The 24,967-nt window shown below is 35.4% G+C and overlaps 1 protein-coding gene and 1 long non-coding RNA gene across 2 annotated transcripts in view; one reads left to right on the top strand and one right to left on the bottom strand.

Moving 5' to 3' along the window:
• The window catches only part of LOC141381913 (uncharacterized), a 560,761-nt gene that overhangs the window by 430,287 nt on the left and 105,507 nt on the right, over positions 1–24,967 (top strand). The window lies entirely within an intron of this gene.
• The window catches only part of LOC137489658 (NLR family CARD domain-containing protein 3-like), a 113,748-nt gene continuing 90,842 nt past the window's right edge, over positions 2,062–24,967 (bottom strand). Inside the window, exon 13 of the mRNA XM_073948323.1 lies at positions 2,062–3,330. Within this exon, the coding sequence (XP_073804424.1) occupies positions 2,807–3,330 (524 nt within the window). The 3' untranslated portion in view covers positions 2,062–2,806. The remainder of the gene's footprint in view (positions 3,331–24,967) is intronic.

The following is a 24,967-nucleotide window of genomic DNA, read 5'->3' as shown; positions in this document are numbered from 1 at the left end:
GTCTCTTTATACCTATTTTCAGGAGCCAGCAAACTAGGTCAGAGGTCATGGAGATCTTGAGTGGAACTGAGGACTGGAAACAACTGTTTCTATTGTTATTTCTAGGAGTTAATACTGTCTAAAATGTCTAAAGTGATTTTGCTATTTTTACGGTTAAATCGTTTAAAGTGATTCTACTTTTTATTCAAGATAGACTTTGTGTAGTAAGAATATAACTGCCTGAATGTAGATTATACCAGTTTTTAACCAGTTTTGATAAAGACGGCTGACGGTACACTCAGCCTTGGATAAGAAACAGATTATACTTAAAGTGTGTGTGTTCTATTTGATTGTTGATCCATTTCACAGGTCTGGAGTCAGCTCTAATCAGTCTAAAGGATGTCTGACGTTTATGTTTAGATATTGTTCAGAATTGTACGCACGAACCTCACGTGGAAATGTTCCTAGTCTATCTGTGTTTTAACCAATCAGGTTAGAACACCTTTATGTATGACGCAGTTAATGACGTTATGTGAGAGTATAATTGTTATTGATTGGTGATTGTAAGCAGAGCGGCCTAGGAACTCATTGCAAGTGTTAAAGCTGGCTTCTGCGAATGAAACTGCAAACTATCTTCAGTAAACTTGATTTATTTATTTAAATCTCTGACTCCGGCTCTTCTTCATCTACCAGACTGGTCATTCTTTGGGTTAAACTGTAAACTATCCCTACACTATATATACAAATACACTTAAAAAAAAAACTTTTTTATCTGCACTAAGGCCCGCGACAACCTCCTCCTATGCTGTTTCTTTAAAAAGCAAATCTTTATTTTACAAAGTACATAGATCATACAGTACTGTCTGCTTCTCAAGCTCTATGAGAAGTGTCATTCATGTCTGGTGCATGCAGAAGACAATCGCCTGTGATATGTCATTTGGTTTTTGATTGTCGCAATGTTTTAGGCCTAGTTATAATAATATTTATATAATATAGTTATAATGATATTTATACATGATCAAACTAGTGTTACTCTGTCCGCTTCAGTAATGTCCAGCGGCAGAGTAACAGCTCGTGCAAAGGATGAGACGGACAAAAGTAATCAATGCATGCCCTCCTTTTACTTATTTTAGTGTTGTCAGGTTCACGGTGCAAACAGCTCTTGGGTGGAATAACTTGAGTGAACATAAAACAAAGCCGAGTAAAACTTTTTTCCTCAGCTGCACACAGCGAGTTCACATCATCCAGCATGCGTGTCGAACTACACTACCCACTTCGCTATGGACTACAACTCCCTTAAATAGCAAGTCTTAAAGCGACCACTCTCCTCTCCTACAACACTAGTGTGCAACTTAAGCAAAACTGATACTAATATTGTTTTAAATTTGGTTTTGTAGTTCGGGCCTAAATAAATGCTTGCTGCAGTTTTTAAACGTTTAAGTTTATTTGGATGACTATAAATAAATCGGTGGCTATTATTAACGCATTTATTGGGTAAAATTGCTACTTTTTACTCTCATTCAATGTTTTTTGGTCATTATCAATGCACAAAATAAACAATAAGAAATAGGACTTATTATGACTCCAGAATAATTATTGGAGTTAATAGTAAGCTAATGTAATTTCATAATGCAAATCTTAAATTCATTCTAACCAACAAATGATCAAAGGAAATATATTAATGTAATACAATATGAATTGATGTTTACTTTAAATTGTAATTATATTGTTCGATTAAAATGATTTTTAAAAATATTTTGTCAAATAAAATATTTTTGTAGAGTCATCCACCATCATTTTGTGGCTAAAAAGTATCAATTCAGTCACCGTTTTGGCACTGTTATCATTTTAAAAGTATCGATTTAGCACCGGTATATATATATATAACATTATCATGCTATTATCAGCATTTTATAAAAAATATATAATTTTATTTAAATTTAATTATATATAAAATTAAAACTATACATACATATATTAATACTACATACATACAATGTATATATATATATATATATATATATATATATATATATATATATATATATATATACTTTTTTTCTTTATTTATATATATTTTTTCAAACAAACACATATTCAAAGAGAACCACAGGTCAACAGGGAAACTGCAAAGAGGCAGCTTCTGCTTTAAGCTGAATTGACTGAATATCTACTTTTAAATATCTACTATAAAATATATCTATAATATACAGACAAATGTAAAATACAGTAAAGCATCCTAAATCTGTTGAAACGCATCAATCTGATGGTGATTTAGTTTGCAGCTGAATATTATTGGGAGTACTGAGTGCATGTGAGTAGTTTCTCTCCTGTGTGGATCATCATGTGGTTATTAAAGTTTGATGATTTGTTGAAACTCTTCCCACACTGAGTGCATGTACATGGTAGAGATTTAGAGTTTTTAAAGTGTTTGTTAGGTCCAGAATTACAATAGATTTGAAGTATTACAAGGCCATAAATAATGCTGAAACCTTTGAACAACAGTGGTGTTACAAGGACTCTGTCTAGACTGTGGAGGAAGGAAAGCTGCTTTTACATTTGCTGAGGTGTTACAATTTGTGAAATGAAAAATCTATGTAACAAGATATTTTTGTGAAAATTTAAATCTCTCTCACACACACAAACACACACACTCCCACACACAAACTATCTGTCTCGCACACACAGACACACTCTGTCTCTCACTCTCTCACACACACACACGCACAAAACAGTGAACACATGCGCAGACAACACATATGCTCTCTCACACACACTGCTACTGATTGCTCCTGCAGAGGATTCTGGGTAAATCTCGCATCAGCCTTCAGCTCAGTTTCACTGATGATCCAGAATAAACTATAAACCCAGGGCAGAGCGGCTCAGTGAATGTGGTCTGGACTGAGTGGATGAGGCTCATTGTGTCTCTATAGATGTTGTAAAAGATCAGAGTTCCTGCACTGTGATCCACAAACACTCCTATTCTCCTGCTGAGCGCCTTTACTGGGAGATCAGTGTGTGTGTTTTTGTGTTTGAATGAGAAACTGCAGGAATCACAGCGCAAACTCCAGGACTGAGCATTACATCCAAACACACACTCAAGACCTCCCTTCCTCCTGATGCTCTTATATGACACTGATATTTCCACAACACCATCTCCACTCCAGTCAATCTCCCAGTAACAGCGTCCACACACACTCTCTCTGCACAACACCTGAGGATGTACATTAAATCTGTCTGGATGATCAGGATACAGCTGTTTCTCCTTCACACGCTTCACCTCTCTGTTCTCCTCAGACAGAATGAGTCCAGTGTTAGCTGTGTTTGGATCCAGAGTGAGGAAACAGACATCTGAACACAAGAACACAAACACATTTATACCCACAGCTGTGTGTGTGTGTGTGCGTTGGTGCGACCGGACTGTTGGGACAAAACACCTGAATACATACCGTCACTATGAGCACACACCGTAACTGTTGGAACAGCGCTACTGTCCCGATAAGTCGGGCGGCATACACGTGTTCTAACATGCGTGACTTACTACCTCCCGCGTTTTCTCGTTATGTCCTAATGTTTACGGTGAACCCGTTTTTCTGTGTGTATCAGTGTATGCTCATTGTGTATAATCTCCCACTATCGTCCCTTTCCTGCTACTGCTGCTCCATACACATTAGAGCACGTCACAGTCGCGTTTCATTGGTCTAGCCGCAGAACTCCTCGCCCGCGATTGGCTGGATTTTTATCGCCTTTCATTGGTCGATCAGCGGAATCCCCGTCAGCGATTGGCTGGATTTCATGTCAATCAATATGAACCCGCTTCACGTTTCCAATTGGCTGCCGAAGACACGAGAGGTAGACCTTTAATTCCGCTGGAGTAAAGCAACTACGAAAGAGAACTATTTGTGCATCTTAAAGGTATGAACTGCTTATTTACTGTATATTTTGTGCCATGTGTTAAGTTAACTTTAGACATTGTGTGCATGACGAGTTAGTCAGGGTCATATCACTTAATGTGCGACATCATTAGCAGATATAAAGTTAGTGTCCGTGACCCAGTTTGTTTAACTTATATTATATTCGCACGTTCGGACTTTCCCCTTAATACTATAATTTTATAAATGTATTATTTGCAAACTTTAAATAGCGAATGATTATTAGCAGCAAATGACTATCAAAGTACAACATTGTTCACGGTCAAATAAACAGTGTTGTTGTTTTCAAGTCACCCATGCTAATACCGATAGAATATTCAAAGTAACATGGTAAACAATATAGAGACTTCTAAATGAATGACTGTGGAAATATAAAACCAACTTTACCTCTGTCTTGATTGGGGTAAAGATGGTTTTATATTCACACATTCGTTCAGTGACAGCTCCATACATTGTTTACCATGGTACTTTAAATATTTGGACTGAAATCACATGTACAGTAAGTATGACTTCAAAACAACATTAGCACTATTTAATCGACTGTGAACAATGATGTACTTTGGTTGTTGTTGGCTGCTAATATTATTTTAATATTTAGAATTTCCAATTAATAATTTTCTGAGATTATTTTATTAATGAGAAAGACGGCATGTGCGAATATAAAACCATATTTACCTCTATTTAAACTTGAGCTTGTCCACTGTAGACTATTTATTATTATTGTTATTATTAGTAGTTGTAGTAGCAGTAGTAGTATTAATATTATTGACAACATAATAATTGTTATGGTGTACTAACCAATAACAAGGTGGTCAGTATGTCATTAGGGACACTTTTAGGAAGGGAAGTAAACTGTGTCATATATTTGACAAAAGATTAAAAGGGCAAGGTTAGCTTAACATCACAAAATATTCAATATTAGGTTAGTACTTTGTGTTTCAGTCAGGAATGTTTTGACTATGCAGTATTTTTCCCACAGCATTGATGCTTCACAAAAGGATGGATAACTGGGATGCCGTAATGATGGTCACAGAAATCCTAAATGAAGGCAGTAGTTCTGTTTCTGTTTATTACAAGGAATATCTTTCCAGATGAGGAAATTACCCACAACTATGGTGATTCTTCTTGGCCATGGCATTCAAGGGTGAGTGTGTGCTCTCTTTAAGACTGTTTTCTATTATCAGAGGACATGTTTGTTGTATTGTGTTGTGGATTTCATTTATTGGTTTATTTTTTTGATGTTTCAAATTACTCTTAAGAAATAACTTCATTGTTTGTGCATGTTTTTATATTTTTGTTCTATTCCTAAATGCACACACAATAGTTGCGTATGTGACAGTAGATAATTACACTTTGGTTATTATTGTTTCTACTTATATGAGTAGTGGTAGCCACTTTGTACATCTTCTTCAAAAAGATTAGCAAAATTCAAAAACATGCACATCATGGAAAGAGAAAGTGAATACAGTCTGTATTGAAGAGAAAGTAAGTTAACACTTCTTAACATGATCTGAGTTTACATCCAAAACTGCAAATGTAACTTAAGTGGAAAATTAAAACAATGCATTAAAACATTTGCAAACAATCACAGTTTCCATCAAATGGGGCAAAAAGAATAAAATCATCTTTTTGCAAATATTTTTGCCTTAATCTTGTGTTTTTTTTACTCACTTTTACAGGAATTGCATGAAGCATCATTGGTGACTGAGATTGAATGCAGTGTGAAAACTTCCATGTCAGGGAAAGAGAAAGTAAGTGAATTGAAAGAGTGCCTGTTATGCATTATAAAAGGTCATATATTTTGGTTTTGCAGTCTTTATCAACAGGCTGGTCTGCATGCAAGGTCAAAAACACTTTTATTATCCTAAAATATGCATTTATTTTTACCTAATTATCGCAGTGACTCCCATATGATTTATTCAGCGATTCATTTGTTTCCAAACCCCTCCTTTGCGTGAAGCTAATCTAGGAGTGATTGGTCTGATGACCCAGTCTGCTGTGATTTGGTCGACTGCGTTCAGCATGAGGCGGAGAGAAACACCCACCACGGTTATGAAGGAGCCACAGTGCAGAGTATATGTTTGGGCAGTATGGAGGAGTGCATTAAAGCATTGCAGTTAAACACCAGCATATCGCTCTATTCGTAACCATAACCCCAAGTAATAACAGCGACACACATTCAGTATTAATCCACACAGTGGCAAAAGTTGAACTATTCTGAAAATTGACTGCAGCATATGTGTATGAACAGCTGATTGTGCCCATAGCAATGGCAAACAGCAGGGGATTGTGAGTTCAGAAACTCATTTAAATCGGTAAAGGAAGAAGCAGGCGTTGATTTTTAAACATGGTTTGGACACAATAGGTAAACAGCCCATACAGATTTAACCTTGAGATACAGTACAAGCACTGATCTATAGTAGATGCGTGATTACAAGATGTGCAGGGTGATTACAAGTTACAACACACAATTAAATACATATTTTGCAAACTACACAAAATGCGGCAACTATTTTAATCACGTCTACAGGTCGTGATCTGGAGGAAGAAGAAATTGGTCCATATGAACTGTGAATGATTTATAATAATCACTCATTTATAATGTCACTCGTGTAGCCAATAGGATTATCGCAAAAACTAAGCACTGTGCTCAGCCATAGTTCATTAAACTTGAACCTTTGGTTCATTGAGATCATCTTTAATATAAGATACTCTTTATTATAATATGACTTTCCTGAATTTTAAAGCCTGAATACAAGCACCACAACTAAAAGTCTGACACTAGGCTATAAACGAACTATAACATGATCGTCACCTCATCACCATCAACCTGTTCACTGTGAGATATTTCAGGTTCAACAGCACCTGTAGTCTCATTTAGCAACTTCTTAGCAACCAGCTTTACAAAGACACCTAACAGCTTTAAAAAAAATCACAAATGTGGTGTAACTTGTGTGTTTTATATCTTAGAATAAAACATGAATGTATTTTAATAATAATAATAGCTTTTATTTTTAGGCGCCTTTCAAAGCACTTAAGGACACCTTACAGCAGATCACAAGCACATCATAAATATACAAGCAGTAAAATTGATAATCAGCATAATATTAAACCATAAAATCACTAAGGCTATAATAAACAAAAACATTTTTATCTGAGATTTAAAATCAGAACTAGAGTCCACCTGGCGAATGTGCAAAGGCAGGGAGTTTCATAACTGGTGCTGTACAACTAAAAGTCCTGCCACCAAATGACGTCATCTTAAAGTTTGGGACAGATAACAGTTCTGCAGAAGATGATCTCAGTGAGCGCAAAGGAGTGTACAAATGAAGATCATTTCTTAAGCTTGCATTAAACATAGACCTTATTTTAGGGACCTTATATTTACAAATATGCCATTCCAAAAAAAAAAAAAAATTACACTTAGAGATGCCTATTTCGGTACATTTTCTCAACCGACAACCGATGCTCATTGACCGAATATTAACCACTAATCGGTCAGCTTAATATTAAATGATCATTTAATACTTTTTTTTTTCTAAATGTTGTGTCTATTTTGTTTCTGACACATCAAAAAGGCCTATTGCATTTTAAAGTATTGATTTATTTTAATATGTGAACAACAGTATAGAACATGAACAACAGAACATTATAAAATCTTCACGCACAGTGTTTCCAACAGCATAGAAAAAAAAGATTAAACTAAATAAAAAGAGTAAAATTAATAGGCATGCCCTAAATATTTTCTTTTCAGTTAAATTACAAATTTAGATTACAAAACAAAAACACTGACTAAATCCTTTTTAAGAACCAGCATGCTGTTTATTTCCAATCATGTTTCTTTTTGGTTTTTGTTTAATTCAAATAAAAATAGCAGGCTACCTCAAATCATTTGCTCTACAGAAGATAAGCATTTAATTAATGCTCCTCTCTAATTCTTATATCACAACGTCTGTCAACATTTTTTTTTTATAGAAGTCTTTATTTTAAAGATTATATCTTGAGCATCTGATTTTACCTCAGTGCTTGTGTGATTTTAGTTGCACTGTCCTCAGTAGCACAGAAATATCAGTATATCAATATAGGCTTTGCTGAAAGGCTGGTTATGTCTTACCAGCAATGAGATATAATAATGTTATTAGAGATTTTAAAGCCAATACAGATTTAACCTGAGAGATACAGTACAAGCACTGATCTATAATAGATACGTGATTACCAGCCGCGCATGGATGATTACAAGTTACAACACACAATTAAATACTTATTTTGCAAACTACACAAAATGAGGCAACTATTTTAATCACATCTACAGGTAGTGATCTGGAGGAAGTAGAAATTGGTCCATATTAATTGTGAAACTTACTGATAATGTTAGATGTAGGAGGGCTGACCACTGTTTTTGACTGTTTTTCCTAGCTTGTTGTCTCAAAGGCATTGTTGTGACGACCCTCTCTGATTAAAATATACCCCTCTAATAATTTATAATAATCACTCATTTATAATGTCACTCGTGTAGCCAATAGGATTATTGCAAAAACTAAGCACTGTGCTCAGCCATAGTTCATTAAACTTGAACCCTTGCTTTACTGAGATCATCTTTAATATAAGTTACTCTTTATTATAATATGACTTTCCTGAATTTTAAAGCCTGAATACAAGCACCACAACTAAAAGTCTGACACTAGGCTATAAACGAACTATACCATGATCGTCACCTCATCACCATCAACCTGTTCACTGTGAGATATTTCATGTTCGACAGCACCTGTAGTCTCATTTAGCAACTTCTTAGCAACCAGCTTTACAAAGACACCTAACAGCTTTAAAAAAAAATCACAAATGTGGTGTTACTGGTGTGTTTTATATCTTAGAATAAAACATGAATGTATTTTAAGTTTGAGTTAACCATACACTACATAATTTTAGGGATTTAACAAATATGCCATTCCAAAAAAATTACATTAAAAAGTTGGAAGCAGAAGTGGTAAAACACAAACTCGCTTCTGGGTTTTTGTCTACAGGGATATCACAGTTCCACCACTCTATAGGGGTTGGTTTGGTTATTTATTGTCTTTTTAGGCTCGTTTTATATCTGCATTCACTGCCTTTCTGACCCAATCTTGTGCTTTCCTTTTCATGTTTACAGCAATTATGTGAAGAGTCATCAATGGCAATGATTGAATGTGGTTCGAAAAATGTCTACATCAGGGAAGGAGAAAGTAAGTGAATTAAACTTTCCTTTTTGATAAAGGCCAGGTTTCCATCTAAAGCTGCAAATGTAACTTGTGTGGAAAATTGAAATATTCCCAAAACATTTGTGAACAATAATCATTTGCATCAAGCTAGTTCAGACAATAAAATCATCACTTCACAAATCTTCTTGCCTCAATCTTGTGTTTCTTTTTTTCTCTTTTACAGGAATTGCATGAAGAGTCATTGGTGACTGGGATCAAATGCTGTGCGAAAACTTCTACATCAGGGAAAGAGACAGTAAGTGAATTTAATTTCCTTCTTGATGCTGACCATGTTAGAAATGGAGGTAGGGATGTTTTAGTACCCTTTTTCCCTTCCCGATACGGATTCTCATACTTGAGCTCAGGGAATCAGCCAAAAGTAAGTACTAAACCGATACCTGAGTGGGTATCTGTAGAAACAGTTGTGTATAATACTAGCCCTGTTTATCCATTAATAAAATAGTACAAACACATACAGCAAACTAGGGTAAAGTTTTACAATATAACTGTATAAAAACAGTGCAAAAAGAGATATAAAAAAATAGAAAATATAGAAAAATAACATCTTTGTATCTCAATATTCAGAAACTTAAAAAATATATAAAAATAAAAAGACACTTGTTGATTTTAAAGAAAATTTAGAAATTTATTGAGAAGGAAATATAGCCTAAACTTATCAACAGATTATATCATTGTCATACTGCATAGAATGCCCGTAAAGAGTGTAGCCCGTAGACTAGTTGACGACAAAGTTTTTTTTTTTTTTTTTTTTAGATCGTTTCATCTGTCAAGTGAAGCTCTGTTCTTTACAGAAGCTTTAAACAGATGTGCGCTGTGGCAGCGATGATGAGAGACAATAAGGCACATGTTGACTTTTATTTAAAGTATAGGCCTAGGATTGCATTACTATGCGTACATTTTAGCTGCTTTTCCACTATCGTGCCAAACCGTTCTAAGAACTTCTCGGTACGGTTACGGTTGTTTCTCCACTGAGCCTGGAACGGCGCGGCACGATTACAAACCGTTCTCGGCCCGGAATTCTCGGCACGGTTAGACAACCGTGCTGAACTGTGCTGACAGATTCTGTGTGTTGACGTCGCGACTTGGTTGCTAAGCTACCACAGCTGGCTCAGCAGAAGCGCGCTAGTCATCAGACATCCTCAATAAACTACAGTACATTTAATATAAAATAATAACCCTTGCTAAACGATACAGTTTGAAGAGGGTTTTAAAACCATAGAGCAGTCTCTGGCAGAGAAGTGAATAACTCATCACATTCTTACGAAGATATTTTATTCATTAAAGTTATTATTTTATTGACTTGAATACAGACCTACTTCGCCTGCCTGAATGTGAGTTTATTGCATGCAGCGCTGTATTTCACAGCACAAAACTCGCTCTGATCCGGGAGAGACATGCCAGCGACTTGCGCTGCTGACTTTTTTTTTCCTGCTGCGCATCGAATAAAGCCAATAAAGTGAATAAAGTCACGCTTTGCATCGTCGATGTCCAAATTCCACAACAACATCACTATATCCATGGAACACGAACTTGCAGACTTTTTTAACAACGAGGAAATAATTGCACTTTTTAATTCAAAGCAAGGACAGCTTGTTAATACCGGCGAGACCACCTGAAGGACGGCGTGTTCGTGTTGTAATGTCAGCCGTCCAAAAGACTTTGCTTGAAAGCTTTACGGAGCGGCACTGTAACTGTCCAAGGTACTGTTGAATGATTTATATTATAGCATATGCACTAATAAACAAGTCAAAAGAATGAATGAATTAAATAAATATGGATTCTTAAATGTCAGTATTGCAAAATATCAATACGTTTTGACAAATGTTTTATAAAAATAAAATGAGCAATTTTCATCATTTCAGCTATAGGCAATTATATGATTCAGTTATACATAAGTTATATGACATTTATGAGGCATGTAACATGTTTCTGTGTTTTTGTTTTTTTGTTCTTGATGATCTTTAATATAGCTACGCAAATATTTTCTAAAACGTCTAGCAATGATTCGCCTACAGCTTGTTAGTTAATTATGAACACAAAAAATAATTATAATAATTAAAATAAAATGATCAAAATAAAAAGATAATAGAGCAGCATTTTGTTAAATATAACAGTGCTTTATATGCTTTAAATCCTGCTATATGTGTTGTTTCATATTCGTTTTTTTCACTTGCTGCATTCGTTATTTAATGTTTGAATAGTAAAACAAATTACAACCATCGCTTAATTGGTTTAATTTTACCATCAAAATGTAGTATATTTTATATCATTATCAACTTTTGATATAAAAACGCAGTGTAATGTAATTAATTGTTAAAAATGAAATAATTTATGTGCTGTGTTTTTATTAGTGAAAGTGCCCGCTCACCTTTGACAAGGCCTGTCCAAAATTATATTTCTGCCACTATAATGCAAATGCACTATTATTGTTGTCTTATCATTGTTTATTTTTCTGTTATGTTCAGAGATTTTAAATATTATTTATTTCCCCTCCAATTATTTTCAATCATCACGTTACATTTTGGTAATTTTCCCTCCAAATAAAATTTAGTCAGAGCTGCGCAACATATAAATAAATAAGGGTGCACATGTACCTATATTTAGCACCTATTTGATAGAGCGGCATAACAGTGTTTAGTCACATGGTTGCTTTCGCTTTTTATGAAGAAAAAAAAACTAGTTTCGGCTCTTATTTAACTTTAATTGAACAAAGGGAGCTGTTTACATTGCGTTACCAAGGCAACTACTGATGCGTTTTGTGTAATGTTTTAAAGAGCTTTGTCGCAGCACGACAGTGGAAAATGAAACCGTATCCGTGCTGTCTGGCACGGTTTGGCACGGAATGGAACAGTTCTGTTTAAAGAACGATTCAGCACGATAGTGGAAAAGCGGCTTTTTATAGTTTATAAAGCTATAAAATGAAAGTCTCAGTTTGGTGTGGAGTTATCATATGCATAAATCATTTAAGTCAATCACCATTTGTTTGATTTGTAGATTAGGCTATGCAGGCTATTTTAGAAATGGATCTTTTATACGGACTATTATTAACTGTAATTCTCCAAATGAAGAAAGGTTTAGTTATTTGTTGATTGTATTTATGATGTTGCCATGTTGAGCACACTCAGAGCAAGTGAAAACCCCAACGCTTCGACTTCCACTTCTTCTTTCCACTGCTTCTTTCTCAACTTGTGCAAATACATGAAGGTGTTTATGATGCAGATCCAGGACAGAGGCAATCACCAATAGCGTTAGTTTGGCATCAACTTGTCTGTGTCAAACTGTGACAAGTCTTTTCACTATTTTCATTATGCTTCTTTTATCAAAATATGTCTGTGGGGACGTGGGGTTGCACATATCATAATGAGTTAACAAATATCCCTATGTGTTGCAAAATAAAAATAGTACATTTTAATTGTTTAACTAATACCATAAAATGGTTAAAAATGCATCCTTTCAGTTAACAGTTAAACAATTAATATGAATATCTCTAGTTTTCCTTCTGACCCCCATATTTGAACACATTTGTTGAATAGAGTGGTGGGACTATGATGTCACTTTGTAGGCAAACCAGCAGTCAGCATCACGCTGGTTCCTTTGACAAAAAGCCAATAGGCAAATGTAACTTATGTGGAAAATTAAAATAATGCATTAAATGTTTCAGACCATCACTGTTTCACTCAATGAGTCAATCTTGTGTTTCTCTTTCTCACTTTTACAGGAGTTGAATGAAGAGTCATTGATGACTGGGATCAAATGCAGTGCGAAAACTTCCAAGTCAGGGAAAGAGACAGTAAGTGAATTTAATTTCCTTCTTGATGCTGACCATGTTAGAACCTCAAATCAGAAAAGATTGGCACAGTATGGAAAACGCAAATAAAAAAGAAAGTACTGATTACTAAATTTACTTTGATTTGTATTGAATTGCAGATAATCCAACAGACATTATTTAATGTGTTAATAAACACATATTCCAATTTTGGTTCTTGCAACATATTTCAAAAAAAGTAGTGACAGGAGTATAGGGCTGTCATCAGATAATATGGTTAAATGATGTGACGTGAAACAGGTTAAAGAGGACACAGGTACTGGACTGGCCTGTCTGCAGTCCCGATCTCTTTCTAATAGAGAAAGTGTGGTGCATTTCCAAGCATAAAATGCAACAACAAAGACCCCGTACTGTTGCCCACTTTGACTTGTTTGCAGTAAGAATGGTACAAATTTACACATGAAACACTTCATCACTTGCTGTCTTCAGTCGCTAAACATATTTTTAAGTGTTGTAAAAAGGAATGGCAGCATTACACTATATTTTATTAGCAATTTTCATACTGTTTCTAATTTGTGGTTGTAGAAGGACGGTTGACCATCATTTTAGGCTGTTTTTCCTGGGCAGTTTTTCTCAAAAATGTTGTTGCGATGACTCTCTTTGAGTACAATATACCCCTCTTTGTTAATTTATAATAATAATAACTAGTGTATTGGGGGATGGGCATGACATGATCATGAATTGTGTGGACAGTTTGGCCTTGTGAGGACACCCATGTTTTACACAATTGATGAATAGAATTAGGTCTGTAATGAGTTCACTGTATAGTGTATTGGGGGATGGGTATGACATGGTCATGAAATGTAAGGACAGTTTGGCCTTGTGAGGACCTCTATATTTTACACAATTGATGAATAGAGTTTGGTTGGTTATGAGTTCACTGTATAGTGTATTGGGGGATGGGCATGACATGGCCATGAAATGTAAGGACAGTTTGGCCCCCATGTTTTACACAATTAATGAATAGAGTTTGGAATTTATGCTAACCGTTTGATCTCTTGTACAAAAACTTAAATAACAAATTAAATGAAATTGTAGATGTTGTCCATGAATTTTTCATCCATTTGCTTTTCCCTAATGCCTGAAATTGGCCAGGTAATAGTAGTTCATTAGTTAAGTGTAGTACTTACTTAGCAAGCTGTCTGACCCAATCTTGTGCCTTTCCTTTTCACATTTACAGGAATTATGTGAAGAGTCATCAATGGCAAGGATCAAATGCAGTGCAGAAACTTCCACATCAGGGAAAGAGACAGTAAGTGAATTTAATTTCCTTCTTGGTATGAGCAGAGTTTCTATCCAAAACTGCAAATATAACTTATTGCAAACAAAATAATTTCCTCTTTGACAATGACAATGTTAGATGTAGAAGGGTTAAGTGCCATTTTAGGATGTTTGTCCTGGGCTGTTATCTCAAAAACGTTGTTGTGATAACTCTATTTGAGTAAAATAGACCCCTTTCTAATAGGGATATCAATTTCCACAAAATCCTGTGATCCATGATCATTTAAATTAGCGATAAATTATCAATTAATCATTAATCACCACTCCATAAACACAATAGATAAAGTTTGGAATGTTTTGAAGTATTAAAGAAATCACCCAAGCATTTTCCACTTGGAGACTTGCAGTAATTAATACCTTTAGTTCTTTTAAACAGTCATTTATAACATACATAATTAATGAATTTGTTACTGAATAAAAGCAATACACACTATGCTCTTTCCATAAAGATCACTGCAAAATAAGCTTAGTGCTCATTTTATGTATAAACTATAAATATAAAAAATAAAGAAATTAAGTAATGGAACATTATATGTAAAAAAATCTAAATGTATATACAGTAGTAGGCTAGGCTAAATAAAGGTGCCTTAAAACTTCTGTGAAGAACAGACTATATATGATAGTTGACACAATCTCAATAAACACTTGGTGCTTGATCTCATATAGGCTACATTATTTTAAGACATTCAATACGACATTGATAGGATCTGTTGAAGTCAAACTTATGTTTCCTTTTTAATATTAAGACATTTCCTCTGTAATACTACTATTATCCCTCATCACCAGTAAAATAACCAGCCTTTGTATTTCATATATTTTAAATGTAGATTTTTTTTGCCAGTTTGATGCAGGCAAATGAAATTTAGGCCAATCTTACTTGTTACTCTTTCACCTGAACTCGCCACGAGTAAGATGGAGAAAATGAAAGCACATCAGCATAGATGAAAATTCAGATGCTTAAGACATAATCTGTAAAATAATGACTTATTATAAACTTTGTCCTATATTTGCTACAAACTTTAAAACTAACAGAGGTTTAGGATAAACCAATTACAGTAGAGCATTAATTAAATCCTTATTTTTCAGGGAGTGTAACAAATCAGCCAATGCAACAGGCATGAACATAAATGTACACTTCATATATTTTTTCTTGAAAAATAATGTAAACTTTTGTTGGTCAGTTATCTAGAAAATAAAGAATGAGTAACAGTTGTGGTGAAGTGTTTTAAAAGAAGTACTGCTATTCAGACCCAAAACACAATTTATTTGTTAAATAAATAAATAAAATAATAATATAAATAAAATTCAAGTGAAACATTCTCGTTTCAGGGAAGCCTACATTAAATGTGTTCACTGTTAATGACAAAATCATCCATTGCGCTGGCCATTATGACTTTAATTCATTTCATCAAGTAATTTGAAAGGGCAGGACAGGCTTTACAAGCTATTCTGAGCACTAATTGTGTTCACAGATTACCTAGAAAGAACAAACTCTGAAGGATGAGAGAACTCAGAAACTCATTGTGAGAATGGAGAGGCTCACCGCATGTCGGGCCGTGATGCACGATTTTTAAAATTAGAGTCTGCATGCACCAATTCGTGCCAGTCTGTCAGATGAAATTGCTTAAAACACCTTAACATTTTAGAGAAACTAGTTAAAGTTTGCATAACCAATGATTGATCTTATCCACCCGTGACCCACTCATAATTAAACATCACATAGCCTACTTTTTGATTACCTGACTCAGGAAGGCAGCACACACATATATAACCAATCAAAACAGGGTTATATACATCCACCCCACAGAACATAAACTGCACACACTCGATTATTTAATGTGTGAAGTCATGGACGAATGTCTTGTAGCTGAAATCATAACTTATCCTTTAATGTCCATGCTTAATCGGTCATCGTCGATAAGGTCTGTCGATTAAACAGGTTACTGACAATCAATCGATCATTGAGTAACTGTTAGCATCCCTACTCTCTATTAATATATAATAATAACTAGTGTATTGGGGGATGGGCATGACATGGTCATGAATTGTGAGGACAGTTTGGCCTTGTGAGGACCCCCATGTTTTAACACAATTGATGAATAGAGTTTGGTCGGTTATGAGTTCACTGTATAGTGTATTGGGGGATGGGCATGACATGGTCATGAATTGTGAGGACAGTTTGGCCTTGTGAGGACCCCCATGTTTTAACACAATTGATGAATAGAGTTTGGTCGGTTATGAGTTCACTGTATAGTGTATTGGGGGATGGGCATGACATGGTCATGAATTGTAAGGACAGTTTGGCCTTGTGAGGACCCCTATATTTTACACAATTGATAAATAGAGTTTGGTCGGTTATATGTTGGCTTATTTTACATCTGACAATAAGATTTTTGTCCAACATGTACAATAGAGATGCACAGATCAGCTGAAATGGCACCTGAATCCGCAGCTTCATACTAATTAGGGTTGTGACGATGAGGAAATTTCCCCACCGGTTAATCGACATGTGACAACACCGATAATACTGGTATTTTTTTCTGCTTTTTCCTCTTTTCTTTCAGTTTTGCGGGAATTGCCAATTCGGCGTCTATTGTTTGAATGGACGAAAAGGAAGCTACAAAAAAAAATTAAATCACTGTTATTAAACAACACAAAATTTTATTAACATAACGAATAAAACACAACAATGCTACAGGCTGAAAAAACTGGAAGTTGGAACCATACAAATAACAACCATAAACGCCTATATTAACAGCTTAGTCCTTAGTCCTAAAATACATTATTAAGGAATCTATAGGCTATTGAAGAATAAACCGAATTTGAAATATGATCCTTGCATAATGATCACAACTCAACAAGCTGGCACTCATTTTATATATAAACTATAAATAAAAAAAATAATAAAAAATGTTAAGAAATGAAACATTATGTAAAAAAATGTAAAGACTACAGGCTAAATAAAAGCGCCTTGTCAGAGCTAAACATCAGCGCACACGTGTCAGTTTACAGCTTCTGTAAAGATCAGGCAGATCACACAATTTCAATAAACAACGAGTAAATGTATAAATATTTCGATAAGTATTGTTATAGAATATTTATAACTTATGATCTTGCTTTTTGGTTATATCGGTACCAGCTTTGATCTCTCTTTAAAGCGGCAGTTACAGGCGCTGCATAAGGGCGTCTTACACTGTCAGTGGCGGAATACACACTGCACTGGCAAGACGTTTTATTTTTATTTTATTTGTTGCAGATTTGCGTGTTGTTCCTTTTTAAAAAAATACATTTTATTTTTAAAATCACTCAAGTTAATGTTGTCTTTTGAGTAACATAATCTCCCTCGGATTGGAGTTCGGTGCGCAGTAAGATGGACCAACACCACCCTGTAAGTTAACACACTGCATACTGTAGGTCCACAGCTCTGGTGTGGTATGAATTACATGTTTTAAATGACAGCGAGACATGCTACATTTAGTTTTTATTGTAAAATATAGATTATAACCCAGTACACAGTAAAATAATATTTTTTAAATGGTTTGCCTATTGACGGCGTATAGGCTAACCGTTAAACTTAAATAGGCTGAGCATATTTTTATTAATATGAAAACACATTACAACAAACTAGCCACCCTTTGATTTTTTTTCGTTTACGTATATTTTTATCAAACGAAAAATGCAATGAATAGTTTATTTTGGTTTTCATTTTATTAGAAATCATATCATTTAAAGGCTACACAACTCCTCCATGGCTCCAATTGCGTTTTGACAGATATCCTAGATAGACTTTCTGGCTCAAAGACATTTATGCCTGTTAATTTCAGCGCTGTATTTTGACAGATTTCGCAAAGGCTTCAGCTATTCTACCTGTCAGCTGGTACCAGCTTCAGTTTTGCGACCTGACTCGTTAGGCATCTGTGTCTAGATGACAGCGAGAGAGATGAGATCAGACCTCAGATTCAGTAACTGAGACGTGTGGCCGCACGTCTCAGTTACTTTATTGCAATTTTTAATATTGGCTCATCTAAATTAACTTTTCATTTATTAAAAGCCGAAATATTGCCAGACAGACGAAGCAACTTTCGGTTTTTGAAGAGAGCATTCTCAGTGATAAAAGACGCGCACACACACACAGGTTAGCCTACACTCTTGTCGGCCTATTCATTGTTGATTGTTGCTCACGGCTGTTGCCGCGATAGTTGCTTTGTTTCTCTGCAGTTTGCTTATTAATGGCGCGGCATTGCTAAATCACTCTTGTTTTAATAAAAAAAAAGATAATTTATTAAACATTGTGAGATGATGGTTGCGTGATTTTTAAAATGAGATTATGCGTTGCGTATTTATGGCTATTGATCTTTTCTACCCGCGACCCGCACATACATTAGTTGAACATCAAGTATAAGTGTGTTGAAAATGAGTGTATAAATTAGTTAAATTTCCTCCAACTGCTGCTACCTTTGTCAGGCACAGTTTGCAGATTGCCTCATTAACGACTTCAGGTTCTCTTTTTGCATTTGGTTTGAACCCAAAATATAGCCAAACAGGCGCTTTTGCATTGCGTTTTGACACTTATCCGTCTGCCATTCTTTCTGTAAATTTGACTCCTCTCGTTCTCTTAATGTGATAAATGAAGTATGACGCATTGTAGCTATGTTCAGATGATAATTATAGAGCATGCTCTCGTCTTAAGTAAATTATTTAGAATTATGTTTCCCATTTAATTCAAATAAATATTTAAATAAAAAAAAAAAACGAATACTTAAAAAAAAAAACTAATGTGGGGACGGTGTCACGGTGAAAATGTCACCGGTGTTTCGTCTTAAAACCGGTATCACCGTCAACACTGTCTATCGTGGCAAGCCTAATACTAATCATCCACCCGCCACCAGTTCGCACATATAGTTTTATCTGATATATGTATCCGCACCCGATCGTCACTTTAATAATTTAATTCTTTGTTTTAGACATGATGATAGGTCACCTTGGATATTAACAGCAGATTCATTGAGCTATAATCTGCACATCTCTGATAGTAAAATAATACGTTAATCGTAAACGTTTTTAAATGAACATTTATTTATAAAAACAAAAGTTTGTCTTAAGACAACATTTTCTTCATTTTCAAATAAAACAAAGTAAAAATAAGACCTTTAGCTTTTACAGATACAGGAACAAGATAAAAAAGGGTGCCACTTCAGTCTAAACAGCAGCTAGGTTATGTTTACTTGGCCTTTTTCTTTGCACTGTGCAAAAACAGAATAGCATCTACTGTGCCTGGATTCGGGAGATTCCGCCTCGCCTCCTAAAAGCGGCTGCAGCACTGAATGAGCGTTCGTTTGCACCACGTGTTGTAAGAATGAACAAGATTCACCTCGCAAGGTGCTGCAGTCGTGGAAAAAGCGATCTTGTTTGTCCCAGAGCGAGAGCATATTTTCCTCTGATAACTCTTACTGAAACTTTGAACAGCAGGCTACTCTTGCACTTCATCCATTATTTTGGGCGTCTCACATGATCATTCTGCAAAGCCCACTCTGCTTTTTTGCTGGTCCACTGCCATGTCCTGCTACATCCACCCGCAACCGACCCGCAATTAATCATAATGTATGTTTTTATTACCCGACACGTGGATTATCTGCATCGCCCGCTGATATAACCGCAATCTGTGCATCACTAATGTACAAATTGTTTTGGTATTGATTTGACATTTTTGCGTCAATAAGGTTTACCTGATGTGCACACTTTTTAGCCTGGACATGCTTTCAATTTAATAATAACTGCAGCAACTTTCAAGCTGTCAAAAGGAAGTATTCAGTTAGTTTTTAATTTAACAGGCATATCATTTTATGATTTTTTTTTGCTTTACAAATTGATGCATGCATATAAAAGTTGTGATATGTTTAGCATGTGAATTGGATTTTAATAAAAACTTTCCCTCTGTACAGTGTCGCCATGAAGTACACAGTGCTGTTGTTTCCAGTTTGCATTCTTGCGATGGATGTAGTGGTCCTATGTTAAGTAGAAAATGAAGACTTCAACTTGCAAATGTAAGTATTTATGTCACCAATAATTAGCGTATAAATTTACGTGTCATATTTTTTTAGTCTGTGTACTTCAGTACAATATGGATTTCTCATGTAATTTCTAGATATTTTTTTCTAGTTTTTTTTTTCTTCCATCAATTCACTATTTGAAAGCCATATCCATTTTTTTTCACATTTCTTGTTTTTAAGTAAATAAAAAATTATATTAATGAATAAATTAGTGTCAAATTAACATAACCTTACTAGGATTAAAGAAAAAATTTTAATTTTAAGATAAATTAAATTCAGTCTTATAACATGCATTAATTTTACAAAAAACTACAAATTTAGCATAGTTGTATGTTGTCCTAAGTAAATTAAAATATTTTACAGCACAGCAAACACCATAAATTAAATAAAACACTTTTACAGGTGCTGGTCGTATAATTAGAATATCTTCAAGAATTTTTGTTATTTTATTTATTTCATTCAAGCTGTGAAACTTGTATAACGTATACATTCATTCCACACAGACTGATATATTTCAAGTGTTTATTTCTTTTGATTTTGATGACAACTAAAAACGAGAAATGAAAAGTGTGTAAAAAGGTTAAGTATTGAAGACACCTGGTGCCACACTCTAATCAGCTAATTAACGCAAAACAGAGCTCACAGAGCTCTTGGTCCAAACACATTACTAGAGAGGCGAAGTGAAGGAAAAGATGTGGTAAAACAAGAGTGTACAAGCAATAGGGATAACTGCACCCTGGAGAGAATTGTGAAACAAAGCTCATTCAAACATGTGGGGGAAATTCACAAAGAGTAGACTGCAGCTGGAGTCAATGCTTCAAGAACCACTACTCATAGATGTATGCAAGACATGGCTTTCAGCTGTCACATTGCTTGTGTCAAGCCACTCTTGAATAACAGACAGCATCAGAAGCATCTTGCCTGGTCTAAAGACTGGACTGATGCTGAGTGCTCCATACTTATGCTCTCTGATGAAAGTGCATTTGGCATTTTCTTTAGAAATCAGGGTCCTAGAGTCAGGAGGAAGAGCGGAGGGGCACACAATCCACAGGTGTTGCTTGAAGTCCAGTGTAAAGTTTCCACAGTCAGCGATGGTTTGGGGTGCCATGTCATCTGCTGGTGTTGCTCCACTGTTTTCTCTGAGGTCCAATGTCAACGCAGCTCTATACCAGGACGTTTGAGAGCACTTCATGCCTTCTGCTGCTGACCAACTTTATGGAGATGCAGATTTCAATTTCCAACAGGTACCTGTCCATGGCACCTGCACACAGTGCCAAAGCTACTAGTACCTTCTTAAAATAAAAATCGCCTACCTTAACCCCATAGGAAATCTATGGGCTATTGTGAAGAGGAATATGCGGTATGCCAGACCCAACAATGCAGAAAAGCTGAAGGTCACCATCAGAGCAACCTGAGCTCTCAGAAAACTTGAGCAGTGTTGAACACAGACTGATCCACTCCATGCCACTCTGCAGTCATTCATGCTAAAGCAGCCCACACTAAGCATTGACCGCTGTGCACGCTCACACTTTTCATCTTCATACTTTTCAGTTGGCAAAGATTTCTAAAAATCCTTTCTTTGTATTGGTCTGAAGTGATATTCTAATTTTCTGAGATGCTGCATTTGGGGTTTCCTTTAGTTATCATCAAAATCCAAATAAATAAAAACTTGAAATATATCAGTCTGTGTGGAATGAATGTATACATTATACAAGTTTCACAGCTTGAATGAAATTAATGAAATAAATCAACTAGGGATGCTCAAAATAATTGATTAACCGTTAACCGAAAGGCTGCGTTTGTAACCGATTAATGCTATCAGTTAAACGATTAAAAATATTATTTTATATATTTTTAGTTTGGCTGCATAAGGGGCCGATTGAATGCGCCTTTGCGTCAAGAGGGGCATCTTTTGCACGCGGCTCATCCCAGAGCAGCAGTTTGTGTTGTCAAGACAACTACAGAGAACTTTTAAAGAGCTTGGTTTCCCCTACATTCTTCAATGGCGGGGACCAAAATGCATCCCTCCACGGCTACATTACCCTTTCAAAACATTCAGTCATTGTTGTTGTTTTTAATAGCGGATTATAATCACATCAAAATGTATTAAAAGGTAAGTGAATTATAACAGCGTAAACTTTTCTGTAACCGTATAGTGCTGTGTGCTATCTGTTTAATCCTTTGGCGTTACGTGCTGACTGACTGACAGGTGCGCGATGCGTGAGGCCAGCAAACACGCAGAAGCTTTCAGTTAAGATGAACACAGTTTCTATAGTTATACTTTATTTATAGATAAAGTATGACTTTGTATATAATCAATCTATCTTGCTGGAGTTTAAAGCTGTTTCGCTTTACTTCAGGACGCATTAACACCGCTCTGAAGGTCTAATCGCTGTTTTAAGTTAAGTTTCTTCCTTTTTCCTTGTCAACATAAAGGCAGTGAGGTGCGCCTTGTTTTTGGCCCCTTGTTCAACTGCAAGACATGCTTAACTTGCGGGACGACAACGTGTAACCCGTGCCTACAGACACATTTGCCAAAGAAGCAAAATGGAAGAAGAATATTGCTGTTTGATCGAGACGTGTTGATGCTTAACCAGCTTAACCATATTTAAACAACAAAACTGTTTACAAAAAGTCAACATATGCGCACGTTGTTGTTGTCTTTTTATCACGCAGCGCGCACTTGAACCGCGAGAGAGAGGAAACCATATAGCAAGACATAATCTTTAAAATAATGATTTCTATAAAAATGTAAAAGGTTTTGTGATTATAATAATAACAGCGGGGCATTAAATAAATGCATATTTTCCGTGGAGCAAGCAATTTGAGGAAGTCTGCGATTTTTATTTGACGAAAGAAAAAATATATGATTGGGAAAAAAAACTGCCTATGCCGGTTATTAAAAAGAATCAGTCAGTATTTTTGTTTTGTAATATGAATTAATTATTTAAGTGGAAATAATTTAGGGCAGTCCTATTTATTTTATTCATTTTATTTAGTTTATTCTGTTCTTCTGTGCTAAACACTACAGGTGCGTGAAAATGCTCTATTGTTATGTTCTATTATTAATATGCTGGCATGTTAAAATAAATCAGTATTTTAAAATGCAATATTTAATGTGTCAGACACAAAATAGACACGTCAATTTGTTTAATATAAAATTAATAGTAATCTAACCAGTTAACCGTTAATAACCGATTAATGAGTGGCGGATGTCGGTTGGCAAAATTAACCGAAATGAGCATGCCTAAAATCAACTTTTTGAAGATATTCCAATTAAATGACCAGTACCTGTATTTAGCTGAAGAAATACACCAGTTAGGCAGCACTAAGGAACTGCCCTCTTATTGAGTAGGATGCAGAAAGCTTGCACTCTGATTGTAAAATAAGTCTTTAGTTTTTTTTTTTTTTACAATGTCAGTAAAAATATGTATTTTTGTATATTTGTGTTTTTCTGTTGCAGACACCAAATCAAGGAAAGTTATGATAAAATTATGGAGCACACTGAAGTGGATGCAGTCATGGAACATTTTAAAAGGACCCCTCACCACAAAAGCAGAGCGTGATCAATGCAAGATAGCAGAAGACAAAGTTTTTTTTTCCCTCTCCGCTGTCGCGACCAGCTTGCATGGCTTGGGATCGGTAGAGCTACACATCGATGAATTTGCTCTTCAGTGTTTGAACTCTCAGTAATGATTTAAATCACACTGAACTGAGCTAAACTGAACTGAACTTAAACACTAAAAACTGAACTACCCTGATCCAGTTACTATGACCATTTATGTAAAGCTGCTTTGACACCATTTACATTGTAAAAGCGCTATACAAATAAAGCTGAATTGAATTGAATTAAAAGAAGAATGTCATGTACACCAAGGATGGCATTACAGTAGGGCACAATGCCTTTTCCCCCCCTTAGTACTTCCCCTTACCCCTACCCCTTGTTTTGCGCGTTCACGTCAAGGGGTAGGGCTGTCCCAATTCTCTTTAGCTTGAAGGCGTTGGGCTAAGAGGAAGGGGTGAATAGCCCTTTGAACAAAGATTTTTCAGGTCCACACTTGAAACCAAGGGGTAAAAAAATTTCCCACAATACACCTGCCACAGCTGCACCCAGAAGTAAGGAGAATTTTTTTTTTTTTTTTTTTTTATGACAAACAAACATGTTTCAATATATTCATAACCACGTTCATGTTTTACTGTTATAGTTTTCTTTTTTAACGCTATAATTTGCAATCTATAATCCATAATAATCACTCCTTTGCAGCAGTCCCACAACATTCTGACACTTGATGACACTGGAATACCCTGCCAGAAAAGTCTAGTGCCTGTGATGAGCTGTTTACAGTGTCTGCTATAATGTTAGTGTGGTTTTCGTGTGTTTACATAGATGAATATGGCCACTGTGTGTATATATACAGTACAGTTACAATCTTATTGCCACATTAGATCATTATGATAAGATGATGTGCCTTCAGTGATTTCCTCAAGATAAATATCAAAAAATAACACAACTAAAATAACTACAGCAGTCGCGATCATCTGATCTCATATGAAGCATAAAATTATGATGACATATGCTGTCCCAATTCTTATGGGTACATCTAAAGCCCTTCCCTTTAACTTTTGGTTGTAGGGGCCAAGGGG

This window comes from Danio rerio, chromosome 4 (genome assembly GCF_049306965.1).
Source record: "Danio rerio strain Tuebingen ecotype United States chromosome 4, GRCz12tu, whole genome shotgun sequence".
Taxonomy (NCBI): Eukaryota; Metazoa; Chordata; class Actinopteri; order Cypriniformes; family Danionidae; genus Danio; species Danio rerio.
This window is presented reverse-complemented; position numbering and strand designations above follow the sequence as displayed.